This window comes from Anolis sagrei, chromosome 5 (assembly GCF_037176765.1).
Source record: "Anolis sagrei isolate rAnoSag1 chromosome 5, rAnoSag1.mat, whole genome shotgun sequence".
Classification (NCBI taxonomy): Eukaryota; Metazoa; Chordata; class Lepidosauria; order Squamata; family Dactyloidae; genus Anolis; species Anolis sagrei.
Window position 1 is genome coordinate 58,596,787 of NC_090025.1, and position 19,066 is coordinate 58,615,852.

The following is a 19,066-nucleotide window of genomic DNA, read 5'->3' on the forward strand; positions in this document are numbered from 1 at the left end:
CCACCACCATCCCACATACACCTTTCCTTGAAAGCCAGGCATTTGAGGGCCAGGGAGCTTGGGACAGGGAGCTTGGGACCGATGTCCTCCTGCCCATGCCATCTCTACCATACACAATGCCAAAGAAATATTCAACCGCTAACATAAAAGGCTAGCCTTTACTTGCAATAAAAAGAGTGATCATGTTGTTCTGTGCCTTTAAGATATTTCCATATTATGGTGACTATCACACTATTAAATAGTGTTCTTGGCGAGGTGGTGCCAATAAGGCACTGCCTACAATAGGGGACACAAGACATCTAGGATTAGATAGATATTAGGTGGGATCTAGCACCTGCCTTCCATGTACAGAAGGGCTTTGCTAACAAAAGCTTCTGTTCCATCATCACAAATTTTCATTTCTTCGAAACCCACAGTCTACTCCATTCCATAGTAAGGGCTTGGGGGAAGGTTCATGAGGGGCAGCCAGAGAGGGAACTGAGTGCATACATTTGCTTTTGCCAGCCCACTTACACATAAATCTGGATACAACCTATTTTTCTTTTTCATTTCAGAGAAGTGGTACTTGTCTTTCAGCAAAAAATGCTTAATTCTAACAAAAGGTTTTTGCACACTGTTACAATTGTATTTATATATATATAAAATAATCTCCAGAGGTCCGATGTTTTGCAACAGCACGAACACTCTATCTATTACAGAAGTCATATTGAGATGCCATTCCAAAGTGTTTGCAAAAAGGGCTATTTCTACTACAATTAGAGAAAATAAGGAAATGTCACTCAGAAATAACAATTTATCATTCTTCTGAGAACCTGAAATGAAAAAAACCTATCAGAAATATATGTTGATTGAAGAAACTCAAAATTATGAGGTTCAGTCTATCTTTTGTTAGAAACCACTTAACAGGAGAACCAAAATAAATACTCACGCCATGTGCTCAACTCCTCCATAGTGGGTTATTGACTTGTCAAGATTCCTAAGCACTTTATCATCACTTTACTTTGCCTCTCTGCATGGAACACCCACCACACAAACAATGAAAAAGGTCACAGTTTACTCACAGAGTGAACTATAAATAAACAATCTTTCCAAGGGGTAGTCATGTTAGTCTTTTCAGCAAGGATAAAAAAGAGTCTTGAAGCACTTTAAAATTGACAGATTTATTGCATCACACTTGGTGAACAAAGATCTTCTTCGTGAAAGCTAATGTCACAATCATTTGTTTGTAAGATGACACAAGACACTGCCTGAGATGCTAGTTTTGCTACCTAAATAGCATCTCCTGGCCCAACCCCACCACCATCACCACCACAACCCTATTCCTAGCCATAAGTCACTGCATGTGATGGAGGTCTGTTCTTCTGTCGACCTGGACAGAAGAATGGCGGACTGCCATTTCCATCCCTCTTCTGTCAGTTATTTCCTGTGCAATGATCAGAAGCAGAAACTCTGTTACAATTTTTTCTCTCCCCAGGATTGCTGGCAGTAGCAGTATGGAGATGGCAGTGTGCTGCACCATTACTTGCAGCAGCTGATGGCCATTAAGGTAGTATTGGAGGGGTTTTTATGATCATAGCAAGAGTGCCGCAATCATCAACACGATACGCCATCCACTTCTGCACCAGTTATAGGTTCAGGATCCCCATGAAAACGGAAAAATCATAAATTCTAAAAACTTTTTTTAACCTGACAGAACTCCTCTCTATGAATCTCTAGATCTTCCAGAATGATTCTATAGTCAACTTTTAACTATAGAATTGCACCGCAGGATCTATCAAAGCCTGGAAGTATGTTCTCTCTAGGAATCTCTAGGTTCTCCAGTACAACACTATGATCAACTTTTGGTAAAGGTTGATCATTAAGTCACACTGAAATACCTAGAGATCCCTAGAGAAAACATATTAATTCAATTGGTGAATAAAAGCTGCAAAAGTTACACTCACAAATGTCAAGGGCCAACTGTACACAGCCTTCATGAACACAAATCATTTACGGATCCATAATTCTTAAGTTACAAATACTGTACTGAATTCCAGTCATTGTTTTTTAAAAAAATAGACATAACACCCCTAGCTGTGCTGCAACAAGGCTATGAAGACTTTCTAAGTTAGATCTGAAAGTGAAGCAATTTTCCCTTCTACCACATCCTCCATTGTCTCAAACTGAAGGGGACAACACCTGTGACAACACCAGGTCTGTTTGCAGTTATGGGTTATTGAGGTGGGAAAATATTCTACAGTCCTTGGCTACTCCAGTTACTACCCTAAATTACCTTGACAAAAGTTCCATGGCTGTCAAAGAGACATTGATATGGATCTTCCTCAGTGAAAATAGAAAGGAAGGTCCATAATACCCAAAAGCTACTTATCAACCCCACAGGAATCACACAGTTGCTATATGCCCTCAAGCCATTTCCAATTTGTGGCAACCTCCACCAATTTTAATGTTAGATATTGTTTGTATTAATTCTCTAGAACATTTAAACATAACTCAGAACATAAATGGAACCCTGAACTTGCATTTTTATTAGCTGTTATATCAGAATCAATTTAGCAAAATCCACACTGTAATGTAAGCACATAATTTTAAAGTTGTCTACAAATGTATCCATAAACTGCAGTTTGATTTGAGATCAAGGCAAAAGAGGTATCATCCCAGTTTACTTTCAATTGCTTTCCCCTCCGTAATTCAAGATTATGGTTATAATGGCTTTTAAATCAAAAGTTGCAAACCTCCGTCTACAACAAGAACATGACCTGTTACATATGGAGACTCCAGAAGAAATACAACTGCTTTGGCAACTTCATGGGGCTCCCCAAATCTCCCGAGAGGAATAGCTTTCTTCAGTTCTTCTTCTTTTAAATGTGCCGTCATATCTGTATGAATAAAGCCTAAAAGAGTGAAGAGAGGTTTATGAATCATAGACCAGTTAAATTCTGATATAAATGGAGACCACCTATGTCTTAACTTTCAGCTGTGGTCACTTCAAAGTAATTTTTTAAAAAAAATAATATTTATTAAAGGTTTTTTTAGTGGGAAAAAGGTTAAAATATTTAAATAAAAGATAGGAAATATAATGGGGGAAGACAGTAGTATTGGGGTAAACCAGGATCTGGATACAGAAGGATGGGGCAGGTAAAAGGGGGGGGGGGAGGACAAGGGAAAGAAATAAAATGATAAAAAATATGTAAAAATAGGGAGGGGGGAGTATCTTGTATTCCAATCGTCTTCTTTAGTCTCTTTGTTGCACTGCATTTCCCCTTTTCTTTGTTCTCGATCACAATCAGGTTTTTTTCCTACTGTCTCGTGTTAGGTTTTATTAATTCTCTTATTTGACTCTGTATTCATATAGTCTTTAAATAGCTGCCAGTCCACTGGGTTAATAGGTATCCTTGTTTGTTTTGTCATTAAGAATGTTAATTTATCCATATCCATTAACTGAAGCATTTTTTTCACAAAAAGAGACCTGGACTACAAAATTAAGTAGAAAATATCTCCTACAATTATAGCCTTTCTGCACAACTTTTCCCATGCCTGCTAAGAAGTAAGTCCATTACAGGATTGAGGGTTTACCACAGTAAAAACAAGAGACATGTAAACTGAAAAAAGGAACAGAGACACTACATGACTAATGCATTTATGCCTTGGGTAAGGAGGCTGAGGCTAAATTCTCATATCCAGGATTTTTTGTTAGTGCCATTCTCTATGCTGCTAGAGGCCTGATGAGATGTCAAAAAGTATTAATGCTCAAACAAAAAAATCCTGGAGTAGCTAGTTGGAAAAAAGTTACAATTCAATATTTCAAAATAAACAGCAGAGTTTATCCAAGAACTCGCATTACTCTCTGTGTGACCTGTATATACATAAAATGATTATAGTTGTTTGTTTTTTGATAAGCCACTATTATTTCATCAGTTCAGTCATGAAATGATTACACATTTCTGCTTTAGAAAAACATGAAGTACAACGCTTGCCAAAGCAAGCTGCTTGGAGCCTATTCCTTCTGGACGGGTTTTATCCATAAAAGCAGAATGCATACATAACAATTATAAAATAGATCACTATTTTATGTACATTCTCCTCATAGATAATATGTCTATGTCCCTCAAAGGAGCCCATTCACACAGTATCTACAGAATCTTGTTCATTTAGGAAAAACTAGGCACATATTACCAAAATAACATTGGGTCATTCCATGCCAAGTGGTCTAAACCTTCCCACCATCATGTCTCCAATGTTGTTCAAATTTCAGCTGTAGCGCAAGCCAGGTGTTAAACTAAGTTTCTCAAAATTAGAGGTCCCTAACTGCAATAATTGCTGATCTAGACCCCCTTATCTGAAGGGTAGTCAGATGGGGATGCACAATGTATTATATTTTGTGTGCATGACATAATTGTGTTGGTCCATGATGGCTGAACCAATATGGCTGAACCATAATGGTTCAGCCATCATGGACCAACACAATTATGTCATGCACACAAAATATAATACATTTACTTGCTTCACTTGTATACCGCTTTTCTCTCCCAGCGGGGGACTCAAAGCAGTTTACAACATTATTATTGCAAAATTTAATGCCTCACATCCAGAAACCTAACATAATGATAATAAGATACAACTGAAACCAGCGCCCCCATCGCCATAGGGGCCACGCCCGACAGCCATGCAGTAAGAGCCACAGGTGGATATCTTTACTACAGGTTCCCAAGCCTGTCTTCTTCAGTTACTTCATCATTCTGAAAACATCACTGATCTGCAACAGAATGATTTCAGGGAAACTATATTGCCAAAATTATGTATTACAAGGTATACAGTGTATATATTAATTCTAAAAGGAGCTCAAACCAGTTGTTGAATTCTACTGTTACTTTTAAGGAAAAATATATTTGGGATATCAGATGTTGGGTCGGTTAGGATTTCTCTTATTCTTTGGTTCAGTGTTTTAAAATATCAATTAAACAGTGAACACCAGAAAAAGAATAATGATTCTCATTGCTATGGTTTTCATTTTAAAAAATAGTTAAACCATCTGGATACTACAAATGTCCCCTACATCGGTAAGATTATAACATCACCACTTGGCTCTTCTTGGAGCTACAGTTGAAAGAGTCCAAAACTTTATAAATTAATCCCAATCTGAGTAGACTGAATCACATAAAATCCCATTAATTAAACAAGTCCACTCTATCAGAAATTGTATGACCATTTTGAAGTTGGCTTTCAATTTTTTTTCCATTTTTGTTTGACAGTGCTGTCGCCACAGGCACTTTAAGGACTACGATGAAGAATGAAACTGATCATGGAAGTCAGTAGGTGGAAGAACTCCACTTTTCTTTTACCTAAAACATTTCATCTTGCTTATCTATCTAGCCTCAACAGGCCTAGCAAATGAGAGCAGACATACTGAAAATGCAAGGAGGAGAAAGAGAACAAAAATCCAATCAATAGTCATAGACTGTTCAAGACTAGATGGTGGAGGAACAGCAGAAAGATGTTATAATTTTTGTCATCAAAATGAAGGGAGACTTCAACATCTAGGTGAATTGTTACTGGGGAAACTTGAGAGTGTGTTTTCTTTATAACTGTAAAAAAAATAGAGCTTTTCTCTTTGTACATGAAGGAACTGAAACAATTACAGGACAACGACTAAGATCTGAGAGCATGAAGAAATCCCCATATTGTCATACATTCAGTATATAAAAGCTGGGAGTACACACATTTTGTCATTACAATATTATTAATGCATTAACTCCCCAGTGACATTCTGTGGAATAAGTACTAACTAAAAACTAACCTGGGGCAACCATGTTAACTCGAATGTTCTTTCTTGCTACTTCTTTGGCAAGAGAGCGTGAAAATCCAACTAATCCCGCTTTGCTGGCACTATATACACTCTGACCTGAGTTGCCCTTCAGCCCAACAATGCTTCCTTTAAAAAAAAGCAAAGAGAAGAGAAGCCAAATCAAATTACAGAAAATTTACTCAGATAACTGTATTTACTTTTTAAATGCTGATGTTTTTAACCAAAAGATGTTAAAATAGCATATACCATATGCCTTCGATTCTAAAATGCCATCAATTGTAAGATGCACACTAATTTCAGTACAGAAAAAGCTTTATTTATCTCTGTATACATATAATAAAAGTCATAGCATATATGTATGTTTGTCTATTTGTACCATAAAGGGTGTTGCTAAGTTAAGTGGCCCTCTGTGATGTCACCGAATGGGCTATTTCTAAGTGAAGGATTGACAGTTGCTAGGCGAAGTGTCCCTCTGTGATGTTAATGGGAGAGAAAGATCACATGTTTGAGAGGGAGGGAAGGGCAACAAAGAGAGCCCTGTTGCCATGGAGAAATTGTGAAGAAGGCCCTAACAGAACTGGAAAAGGGAGAAAGCAGAGGGAGGGAGAAACGGGAGGGAGAAAGAAAATAAATAAATAAAGGGGAAAAGAAAAATAAAGAAAAGAGGAAGGGAGGGAGGGAGAAGAAGAAAGAAAAATAAAGGAAGGAGGGGAGGAAAGGAAACGAGAAAAGGTATGAGAAAGGAAAGAGAAAGGAGGAATGAAAGCAGGTAGGCAATGGCCCCTCCTCTAACACCTGGGGAACACTGGGTATATATACCAGTATATGTAAAAAAGCATTGGTGAGTCTAAGATTCATCCCATTTTCAGAGATGTTTATATGGGGGAAAACGTGCATCTTAAATTCAAGGACATAAAATATATGACTAATGTGCATGAAGGAAGTCTAAATTTTGCAAAATGGATTATAGGTTACAGTCATGCACTTTTGAGTAAATGTAAGTGGATAGCATATAATCATGAATACCCGCATGGTTTTAATTCAGAAAACACCAAATAATGCAAGTAAATAGTCACTTGCATTGGAATAAAAAAAAGTATTTACAGCACCAAAGTAATTATATGGACAAAGGTTTTAATCTATGCACAAACTTTATAAACAATGTGTCAAGTTTTGAAGTCAGTGTCCGTACAGACCCAAACAACAAAGTAGTTAAAAGAAGTATACTGCAGTAGATTATCAGTCAACCAGAACCCAATCACCCTGAACTATCAAGCAACAAGCACAAAATGTAGAAATAACACCCTAAATAAAAGAGTTGTTTTTACAATACAGAAAAACAGTAAAACAGTGCTATGTTAAGTTTGTCTTTATTTTTTAATCTTGCTTTTGATTACTGTATTTCAATATTAATATCATGTCAATACAGAGTTTATAGTATTGGCATTGTATTGATTAGGCCTATTTCTAATAGTAACTTTCAAGCAACTCCATTTATCCAGCATTTCTCAATCCCCATAGGTGTCTACTATTTTCCATTTTCTTCCTAAATTATATACTTGCCCATCTCCTGTATATTAAAAAGTTTAAGCAGTCCTTAAATACAGTCTATCCTTTTTTTCAAACAGGGCAGTAATCATGTAAAATGTTACTTATCTTTAATTTGCCTTCCTGCATATTTTTTTAGCAAGTTTCACTGAAAACATATTTTGCTTTAAGAGATTACAAATAAGAAGCATTTTCGGTGCTGAGTGGCTTTCCTATGATCTATTACCCAGCTATTGTGATAAACGCTCTCAGTCGATGTCATTAATTCTAGAGAAAGAGCATCATTGTTGACAAAATGATTGAGGAAATGATTTCAGATCTAAAAAAGAAACTCAACTGATTTGTTCCATTTATAGACAATTTCCTTATTTGTCTAGATGATATTTAAGTAACTCCAAATAAATCTACCTGATATACTCCTTTGGATCCAACAAACTGTGGGTACAAGCAGCAATTGTTTTTCAAGTGCTTCCTGCTGGCACTTTCAAAAAAAATCCAAGGAGGTAATAAGTAGTTTCTAGTTGAATTTTTCATCTTTCCCTCAAGCATTTTCATGTCAGGATTTCTTTGTTCAGTGCTATGAAATAAAGGCTCAGTGCTATGAACCTTGCAGAACCAAAAGGCCACCTTTAATTCAACCCTGTGTATACAAAAATGACACTGGACTTCATCTTGATAATTTTTCACCATTCACATTTATACAAGAGAATTTCAATGCAATGTACATTGCTCCTAGGAAGAATTAGCAAAATATAACAAAGGCAAACATACCTACGTTAACAATAGCACCTCCCTCCTGTTGAATCATATTCTTCACGGCAGCTTTGCATGTCAGCATTGTTCCCAAAAGATTGGTATGAAGTTGGGACACCATATCTTCAGCTTTGGTTCGTAACAACAAGCCATCCCTAATTTTAAAAGGATGGCAGGAAGGATGGAAGAGAGAGGTGAATGCCAAGTTATGGAGATATAGTTTTCATTAGACTTAAGAAACACACTGGATACTATGCTAAATCAAAGTTGCTAGCCATACACTGAAAAATATCAAAGGCAATTAGATTATTAACAATTTATTATAATTGGCTAACGATTAAGCCTAGAAAATCAATTTTGTGTAAATCATAATAATTTCATTTCGAAGCTATATATGCAAGCATAGACAAACACGGTTGCCTCACTCACTATAAGCATACTGTCAATGCAGTAAAATTTAAGACTCTTGAGGCTTACACAATACTGATTTTGCTATTGTTTAACACATCGTTTGTAACAGAGGCAGATAAAGACCTTCCAAAAACTCAGTTCAAGTCTCAGATCAGCTAAGACAAACTGAAACAAATTATAGGATTCTCTCAGGGCACAGCAAGGCCAAGCCAAGTGGCTTAAGCCAAAGAAGGATCCAACTCATTTACAGATATTTCAATTTTAGGTCTTTTTAAGGCCTCAGATTTTATAGACCTACTAAAGCAAATAGACAGTACAAGTTTCTGCTTTACTTTGTATATTTATTCATGTTAGATGTTTTCAAAAACATGGACTATTGATATAAACTGACCTGTTAATACCTGCAGCGTTAACCAGATAGCTTATGTGTCCTAAGCTCTTCTCCGTTTCTTTAAATGTGTTTTGGATGTTTTCTTCTTTGGAAACATCACAGCTAAATGCTAAATGACCTGCTGTGTTGGAATAAAGTTCACAATGAGACAGATGCCCTTTCAAGACATTCAAAGACCAACTTTCAATAAAGAGAGCTGTAAGCATGGAGATTTAAAGCATAATAAACAAAATAGATGATATTCCTACATTTACTGGAACAACTTCTGCTATTAGCTAGATAGAAATCTTTGTCAGAAAAAGTGAAACCATTAATTCCAGTTGAAACTTACAGAGCCCTAACCAATCCTAAATTGAACCAGCTGGTTTGGAGCATGATTCAAGTGATTTTGTTCCTTTTTGCAATAGAAACATATTTCAACACAAATCAATATAGTCAATTGAGCCCACAAGGGTTTAAGTGGGTTAAACACTTGTGCCAGCAGGACTGAAGACCAACAGGTCGCAGGTTCAAATCCGGGGAGAGCACAGATGGGCTCCCTCTGTCAGCTCCAGCTCCCCATGCGGGGACATGAGAGAAGCCTCCCACAAGGATGGTAAAACATCAAAAACATCCGGGCGTCCCCTGGGCAACATCCTTGCAGACAGCCAATTCTGTCACACCAGAAGCGAATTGCAGTTTCTCAAGTCGCTGCTGACACAAAAAAATACAGTCAATTATCTACATTCACTGGGTTTAGGAATACAGAATGAAAGTGAAGAGGCTGCATTTTTTGAAAAGTTGTCGTTTTGTTTTTTACCTAAGATAACATCTTTCTAGGACCCCATCCACACTGCATTATACACTTAGTTTGAAACTGCATTATATGGTCACTGTTGACTAGGCATGGGCGAACTTTCTCACTTAGGGGCTGCATGGCAGGTCTGAGTGGAGTGGGGGAGCTGGGAGGGAGGGGGTTCTCCCCAAGATCCTTCCCTTCCAGCAGGACTCGCTACACAGAGAGGAAGAGAGCTTTTTCCTTCTGTCATGCCCACCTCTCACTTTCACTCTCTTTGGCAACACACCCATACGCACACACCTCTCCCCTTGGAGTCTCAGCCTTTACACATAAAGGGGTGTGTGGGAAGGAAGGGGGTCCATTTGAGATGGGGGCAGGGAGAAAGCTGAGAGGCAGCTGAAGAAAAGAGATCTCCCTTTCCTCCCCTTCCTCTTCTCTTTTGGAGGCAGAAAATGAAAGAAAGATGGGAAACGTTTGTATTCCAAAAGGATTGGCCTTGGTCAGGATGAGATGGTGGACAGGAGAGAAAAAGCATATCCATATTGCCTACTCCTGATATATAATCCTAGAATCCTAGAGCTGGAAGAGACCTCCAAGGGCATCCAGTCCAACCCACTGCCTTGCAGGAAAGCATAATCAAAGTACTCCCAATAGCCTCTGCGGAAAAGTCTCCAGAGAAGGAGACTTCATCACAATACGAGCAGTCCATGCCACTCCCCAGGAAGTTCTTCCTAATCTTTACAGTTGAATCTCTTTCCCTGCCATTTGAAGCCATTGCTCCCTTGTGCTCTGGTTTCTAGAGAAGCAGAAAGTCAGTTTTCCTCCTTCCACCCTTTTAAATCTGAAACATGGTTCTCATGTTCCCTCTCTATCTCCTCTTTTCCCAGCTAACCATCCCTCAGGAGGAAGGAAAAAGAGAAGGAAGGAAGGAAAGGTGGAAGGGTTTACCCATACGTGTTGTAGACTCATATAATGCAGTTCAATGCGGTTAAATATGAGTACACACTAACCATATAATGCAGCTTTAACCTATATTATATAGCAGCACACATGGAGCTAAGTAATCGTTAGATTTTCCAGCACAATTCTACAGTCAGCTTTTGGCACAATTTGAGCACAGAGTCGTACTGGAGGAACTAAAGATTTCCAGAGAAAACATTTTAATCAAATTCTGTGAATCAAATCCACAAAAGTCAAACTCATAAACTAGTTTTTTTAACCAGTGAAAACACCTCTCTAAAATTCTCTAGGCCCCATTTACATTGCTATATAATGCAGTTTGAAAAGGCATTATATGTTCAACGTAGACGTAACTGTATTACATGGAGTGTAGATGGGGTCTTGGTCCTCCAACACAACTCCCAGATTAACTTTTGCCAGAAGTTAATCATAGCCTAGTACTGGAAGACTCTTAGAGAGAGCATTCTAATCAAATATGTGAATAATCATTTGCAAAAGTCAAACTCCCAAATGTGAAGGGGGCCAACAATACTTCTACATGCGTTTAAAATTTAAGTTAATGTGAAAAACAAAGACCAAGGCATACATACCTCCCAGACTATTTGCAGTAGACTGAGCCAATTCCAAATTTCTTGCAGCAAGAGCCAGGCGATATCCTTTCTGTGCCAGCAGCTGGGCAACAGCCTGACCGATACCGCGAGAGCCTCCAAAAATGACACAAACTTTTGACATCTCCAAAGTGTTACCAACCATTAATTGCTAGTGCTCATGGGCAAGATACATATTCATTTCGTACAGATGTGTTTTTTGGTATTGATCTGAGAAGAGGGAGAAGTACAAAATTATTACAAGTTACAGTTTAAATTATAACAAGTTATTGGAAAGAAAATACTCTGCTCAAACAGATGAACTGAATTACAATGGTCTCCCTTCATGAATACAATCTAAAACATTATGCATCTACACTGGACTCAAGAATTTGTAGAGATTCTCTCCAGTAACTCTCTGATGTAATACGAGTATATTTCTACAGGACCACATAGAGATGCACAAACACAAGTATAGATCTATTTGGCAAGTTTACATATTAATTGATATTTATGCAGCAGTCATTGACTCTATGTATTTTGTCTTATTGCGATCCTGAAAGACTGGTATGCTGCATAGTTTTGTTTTGCTAATAAGGGCCTGAGGCTGCAAGAGAACAGGTAGGCTGAAGCTGGATCTACACTGCCTTATATCCCAGGATCTGATCCGATTATCTGGTTTGAACTGGGGGCCCTTCCACACAGCTGAATAAAATCCCACATTATCTGTGAATGGAATATATGGCAGTATGGACTCAGATACGGTTCAAAGCAGATATTGTGGAATTTTCTGCCTTGATATTCTGGGTTATATGGTAGTGTAGAAGGGCCCTGGATTATATGAGTCTACACTGCCAGATAATCTGGGATAAGAAGACAATCTGGGATCAGATCCTGGTATATAGAACAGTATAGATCCAGTCCAGAATATTCCTGGCGAAGGTGAGATTCAAATATCAGTAAGTGATTTCTGATTTACCACTCAATCTCTTAACCAGAATATATCAGATACCATATTGCGTAATATATGGAAGCTCTGTCTTATTCCAATCGCATGATGTATACAAGTTGAATAGGGAGAGTGAGAATAAACAGCCCTTCCGTACTCCTTTTCCAATCTTGAACCAAGCTGTTGTTCCGTTGTCTTTTCGACTTGGCCGTTACAAATTCCTCAGAAGACAGACAAGGCGACTTGGTATCTCCACACCACCAAGAATTTGCCACAAATTATTATGACCACACAGTCAAAGGCTTTAGAATAGTCAATAAAACAGAAATAGATTTTTTTTGGCTGAAACTCCCTGCCTTCCTCCATTATCCAGAAAAAGCTAAAGACCTTCTAAAACTCCAATAACGTTTTCTAAAAACTCTTTAAAAGTATTTTAAAACTTAAAATCAAGACAGTAAATAAAGAGCAACAATCAAAAAACAGGCAAATTCCACACAGGAAACAATCAGGGCCAGCGAACACCTCCCAACAAAGGATTCCCCCAGGCAGCAACCAGCCAGGCTCTGAAGCTGCAAAGCTATTCGATGCTAATCAAGCTGGCCAATTGCAATATTCACACTTGCCTCGAGCAGACAAGAGTTCTTTCTCCCACCCTGGACATTCCACAGATATATAAATGTAATTTGCCCCACAACCTCTGAGGATGCCTGCCATAGATGTGGGTGAAATGTCAAGAGAGAATGCTTCTGAAACATGACTATACAGCCCGGAAAAATCACAGCAACCCAGCATTCCAGTCTATTCAAAACACTATGGTTTCCGATAGTGACCAGCCAACAATTGCAAAAGGGCCGACACTGCCTAAATCCCTCTTATTTCACCTCTTGAAGATTAAAGCAACAAGCCACCCATTAAAGAGGACCACAAGCAGTCCCAAACATCCAATTCCTAGTTAAGAACTGGGGTGAGACAACAGGAAGTGAGAGAAATTGACCACTCAGAAGGGTAATTCAGTCCTGAAAGAGTGATAATAATAATAACTTTATTTATTCCCTGCCTCCATCTTCCCGGACTCAAAGTGGCTAACATGGGGCCTAGCCCAAGCAATTACAATAAAGCAAAATAAAATACATACAAGACACACGACAACATCAAGTAAAAATGCTTATACAATATCATAATGAGTCAATAAAATAGTAACAACAACATAATAAAACAGTATAAAAACAATACAAGAATTAAACGAAGTCTTAATGGGCCAAGTGCAAGGAGTGAAAATTGTAAAACCTGTGGGCAAGGTAGTTAGATAAAGAGTTGAATTTAGTGAGAGACTAGGGTGGAATAAACAATGAGGTTATTCTCAATTGAGGGATGAGATAAAGTGCATCAGAAAGACAATTGACACTGAGACCGGGCCTGACATCTATATCTATATCTATATATATAATAAAAGTCAATGTTTGTGTGCGAGGGAGGACAGAGGAAGGAGGACGTAGGTAGGAGTTTGTGGCAGCTTTCTGATTGGCTGCCACTGTGGTGCTATTTGCATATGGTCTCTGATTGGCCATCCTGAAAACTCCAACGTCCTCAAGTGGCTGAGAGTGGAAAGGAAATTTGCATATGGTCTCTGATTGGCCAGCCTCAATAGGACCCCTGGTGGTGAAGAAGGTTAATGAAAGAAGCGGGGACATAAGAGAAGCCTCCCACAAGAATGGTAAAACATCAAAACATGTGTGCCAAGTTTGGCTGCCAATTTCACAGGCCACTGTGACCAACACGGGTGACGCATCTGCACCAAATTTGGCACACATAACCCCCATGACCCCCTTTACGTCCTGGTGAGGATTGGGGGAGGTGGGCCACGGATTATGGGATTTGTAGTACTTTCAAACAGTTTGGTTCCACGCATCACTGTGGCCCCCAACAAACACCGATAAAGACCAAACTCGGCACACAGAGCCCTCATGACGCACTCTACATCCTACTGCGGTTTGGAGTAGGGCAGACCATGGATGATGGGACTTGAAGTACCTCTACTCGCTTTCCAAGACTGCTGCGACCCTCAACAATGACTGAATAACACCAAACTTGGCACATAGACCTCTCATGACCCACTTTACAGCCTGGTGTGGTTTGGCTGTGGATCGAGCATGGATTATGGGACTTGCAGTACCTTCGATCAATTCCTGAGACCACTGCAACCATCATCCAATCTATCTATGTATATAATAAAAGTCAAAACTTGTATGCGGAGGACAAAAGTGTGGCGGGAGGAGTATGTGCCAGCGTTTTGATTGGCTACTGCAGTGGTGCTATTTGCATATGGTCTCTGATTGGCCAGCTTCAATAGGAGCCCCTGGTGGAGAAAAGAGTTCATGGCAGAAACGGGGACATGAGAAAGAAATTTGCATATGGTCTCTGATTGGCCAGCCTCAATTCCAAGATTCCGAGATGACAAAGAGAGGAAAGGAAAAGGCCAGAGGGGGCTGAGTCAGAACATTACCAATACAGACCACTCTTGGCACACAGAGTCCCCATGACCCACTCGACATCCTACTGCAGTTTGGAGGAGGATGAACCATGGATGATGGGACTTGCAGTACCATCACTCACATTCTGAGACCGCTGTTAATCTCATCCAATGACTGATCAGGACCAAACTTGGCACATAGACCTCTCATGACCCACTTTATGTCCTGGTGTGGTTTGGCAGGGGACGGACCATGGATTATGGGACTTGCAGTACCTTTGCTCAGTTCTTGAGACCGCTGCAACCCTCATCCAATTACTGATAAAGATCAAACTTGGCACACTGAGTCTCCATGGCGCACTCTACATCCTGGGGCAGTTTGGGGGAGAATGCACCATGGACGATGGGACTTGCAATAACTGCACTCCCTTCCTAAGACCATTACAACTGCCAACAATGATGAATCAGGACCACAATTTACACAGAGAGCCCGCATGACCCACTCTACATCCTGGTGCGGTTTGGAAGAATTTGACAATGGATGATGAGACTTGCAGTCACTTCACTCACTTCCTGAGACCACTGAGACCCTCGCCAATGACTGATCAAGACCAAACTTGGCACACAGAGTCCCCATGACCCACTCTACATCCTGGTGCACTTTCGAGGAGGACAGACCATGGATGATGGGACTTCAAGTACCTCTACTGCCTTCCCAAGAATGCTGCAACCCTCATCTAATGTCCGATCAAGACCAAACTTGGCACACAGAGCCCCCATAACCCACTCTACATCCCGATGTTGTTTGGAGGAGGATGGACGATGGATGATGGGACTTCCAGTACCTTCACTCACTTCCTGAAACCACAGCGACACTTATCCAAATACCAAGAAAGACCAAACTTGGCACAGAGAGCCCCCTTGGCTAACTCAACATTCTGGTGAGGTTTGGGGGAGAACAGACTATGGATGATGGGACTTGCAGTACCTAAACTCACTTTCTGAGACCACTGTGACCCTCATCCAATGAATGATCAAGAAGAAAACTTGGTGCACAGAGCCCCCATGATCCACTCTCCATTCTGGTGCAATTTGGAGGAGGATGGACCACAGATGATTGGATTCGAAGTACCTTCACTAACTTCCTGAGACCACTGCGAGCCATATACATAACTGATAAAGACCAACCTTGATACACAATTCCTTTCTCAAATAACCCGGGCAGCGCCGGGTCCCCAAGCTAGTAATAATATAATAATAAAACTTTATTTATACCCCGTCACCATCTCCCTAAGGAGACTCGGGGTGGCTCACATGAGGCCAAGCCCGACAATACAGTAGATCAGTAAATCAACACAGCAATAAAAGAAAAAATAAAACACAATAAAAAAGGTAAAAGTAGTCCCCTGACATTAAGTCCAGTCATGTCTGATTCTGGGGTGTGGTGCTCATCTCCATTTCTAAGTCAAAGAGCCGGCGTTGTCCATAGACACCTCCAAAGTCATGTGGCTGGCATGGAGCGCCTTTGGAGCGCCATTACCTTCCTGCCGGAGCGGTACCTATTCATCTACTCACATTTGCATGTTTTCGAACTGCTACGTTGGCAGAAGCTAGGGCTGACAGCGGAAGCTCACGCCGCTCCCCAGAATCGAACCTGCGACCTTTCAGTCAACAAGCTCAGCAGCTCAGTGCTTTAACCCACTTCATCACCGGGGATCCAACACTGTGAGCAGGGCCAAATCTAATAGATTAAAAATTTAAAAACTGGGTGTGAACAGCAGTAAAATGAATCTAAACAGGGTTTTTTAGAGGATGAGGTAGGGTTGATTCCCCCAACAAGTAGAATAAAGTGCTTCAGAGGATATTTTGCAGAGAACTGGCCAAGACAGGAAATTGTTGTTCTTTTATTCAGGGAAGGCACATTGGAACAACCATGTTTTCAAGCTCCTCCTAAAGACTGCCAATGTGGGGGCTTGCCTAATATCCTTGGGGAGTGAGTTCCAAAGTTGAGGGGCCACCACAGAAAAGGCCCTCTCCCTTGTCCCCACCAATCGCACCTGCGAAGAGGGCGGGAGCGAGAGAAGGGCCTCTCTGAAGAGATCGCATGGGTTCGTAGACATGGCAACTAGTTATTCATTCTTCAAAAAGCACACTGGAAAAGCCAAGTTTTTAAACTTTTCCTAAAGGATCATGTGGAAAAGGCATCTCCAGTGAAGCTTTAGCACCAATCCTTGTTTCCACAAGGCACATTTTGCAGAATCCAATTATGACAAGGATTGAAAATGTGGGGAAATCTCCTGAACAGAGGCAGACAGCAAAACAAACACCACAGGGATGTTAACTCTTTCTTATACTAACCACAGCAAAGATAGATAGATAGATAGATAGAGACAGACAGACAGACAGACAGACAGATAGGCTGGAGTTATTGCATTGACAGTCTCCCTCAATGCAAACAGGTCACAACCGACACGAGAGGCCTTGAAAGTGCAACTCTTGAGAGTAATCAATGGTTCTGCCTATACAATATGACCTATTTCTCTCAGACATGGCTGGCACATTCCTTGCTTTTCTGAGGTCTCCCTTAAACAGCAAATTACCAATCGACAGAATGTTTGTCTTGTGAGAGAATACATCCAGAAGACAGCAATAGCATTCCCTTCCTTTCTCAATGTGGGTGGAGAAAACAGGAAACAGCCAGTGGCGAGGCTACGAGGTCAGAACTAGACGCTCAAGTGAGCAATGGCGTCCAGTTATGGCTTTGCGCATGCGCAGAACGAGCCCTGAGAGCCGTGCGAAGGGCAAAGCCCCGCCGCGGCCATTTTGGGCCCGAGTGTATTCTACTTACCTCCGGAGACGCAGAGAGCGAAAGCGGTGGGGGAAAGGGGCGGGGCCAGAAGGGCTCGGCCCAATAGGAGACTCGCACGGCAAGTCCCGCCCCCTCCAACATATCCCCGCCCTCTTCGACATAGCCACGCCCCCTCCGACATAACCCCGCCCCCTTAAAAGCAGCGGGAAGCATTGAAAACCTCCTTGTCTGTTTAAAAGCCTCAAAAGAAGGAGATTCCACATTTCTAATAGAGACCTTAACACTGCAGTTATAGCACGAATGGCTCTACCTCAATTGCCACAACAGCATCCCTTGTCGTGCTGGGATTTGTAGTTTGTTGAGACAGAGAAGGTATATATAAGCTTTGCCCAAGGATTCACTAGTCTGTCTTTGTCATGCCACAATATCTCTTCCAAATGGCATTGCTTGTGCATTGTTTAGCATACAGAAATACTGCAAATCCCAGAATTCTATAGATTGCTATCATAGCAATTAAAGCTGAATCTTAGTTATATTTATTCAGTGTCAATGAAGGGGCCTGAATCATGAAGCCACACCAGTGACACCATGTCCCCAGTGGCACAATGGGTTAAACCCTTGTACCGGCAGGACTGAAGACTGACAGGTCGGAGGTTCTAATCTGGGGAGAGAGTGGATGAGCTCCCTCTGTCAGCTCCAGCTTCCCATGTAGGGACATGAGAGAACCCTCCCACAAGAATGGTAAAACATCAAAACATCCGGGCATCCCCTGAACAACGTCCTTGCAGATGGCCAATTATCTCACACCAGAAGCAACTTGCAGTTTCTCAAGTCACTCCTGACACCAACACACACACAAAACAGCAATTCTATGATGATGATGATGATGATGATGATGATTATTATTATTATTATTATTAACTTTATTTGTACCCCGCTAGCATCTCCCAAAGGACTTGATGTGGCTTACAAAGGCCAAGGCCTCAAACACAACATAACAATACACAACCTAACGCAATTAAAAAATTAAAACAGTTAAAACAAAATTAAACGAGCAATAAACAACACACAAAGACACAATAAAACTGGGCCGGGCCAGAGTAATGGGTACAGGATTAAATATATTTAATATATATAATACATTTTCTCTCTAGTCCCTAGGAAACACTGAATAAGTGACAACCAATCACAAAAATATTTCTGGCTCGACTTTTGAGAACAATATTTAGGTGTGCTCAATTAAACCCATTTTTAGTCCCAACTTGATTAGATCCTTTGCAATCCATGGGGTTTCCATGTTGCTGTTTTTGTGTGCCTTCAAATACTTTGGGAGGTTTGCCTTTGCAGCTGAGGCTGAGAGTGTGAGGCCACGAGGGTGGGTTTGTGGATAAGCAAGATCCAAACCACAATTTAGGAAGGATATGGACAATCTGTGGAGCCCCTGGTGGCACAGTGGGCTAAACTGCTGAACTTGTTGACCAATATTTATTTATTTATTTCATTTGTATCCCACCCTTCTCCCCACAAAGGGGACTCAGGGCGGCCTCACATAAGCATCAGTGATGCTATCAACATATACAATAAAAAATTCAATTAAAACCATAAAA

At 40.4% G+C, this 19,066-nt stretch overlaps 1 protein-coding gene across 4 annotated transcripts; it reads right to left on the bottom strand.

Annotated features, from left to right (window-relative positions):
* Positions 1–1,144: 1,144 nt before the first annotated feature.
* Positions 1,145–17,569, bottom strand: CBR4 (carbonyl reductase 4). Of its 4 annotated transcripts, none has more exons than XM_067468718.1 (6): positions 17,499–17,563; positions 11,235–11,462; positions 8,907–9,027; positions 8,123–8,259; positions 5,795–5,929; positions 1,145–2,891 (listed from the first exon to the last, which is right to left on the bottom strand). In XM_067468718.1, exons 2-6 carry the CDS (start codon positions 11,395–11,397, stop codon positions 2,713–2,715), a joined length of 735 nt encoding a protein of 244 aa, XP_067324819.1. In that variant the 5' UTR covers positions 11,398–11,462; positions 17,499–17,563; the 3' UTR covers positions 1,145–2,712. The 4 variants fall into 4 exon arrangements, with proteins under 4 accessions (XP_067324819.1, XP_060634710.2, XP_067324821.1 ...); XM_060778727.2 differs by lacking the exon at positions 17,499–17,563 and adding an exon at positions 17,251–17,478; XM_067468720.1 differs by lacking the exon at positions 11,235–11,462 and having other exon boundaries at positions 17,499–17,569.
* Between the last annotated feature and the right edge of the window lie 1,497 nt (positions 17,570–19,066).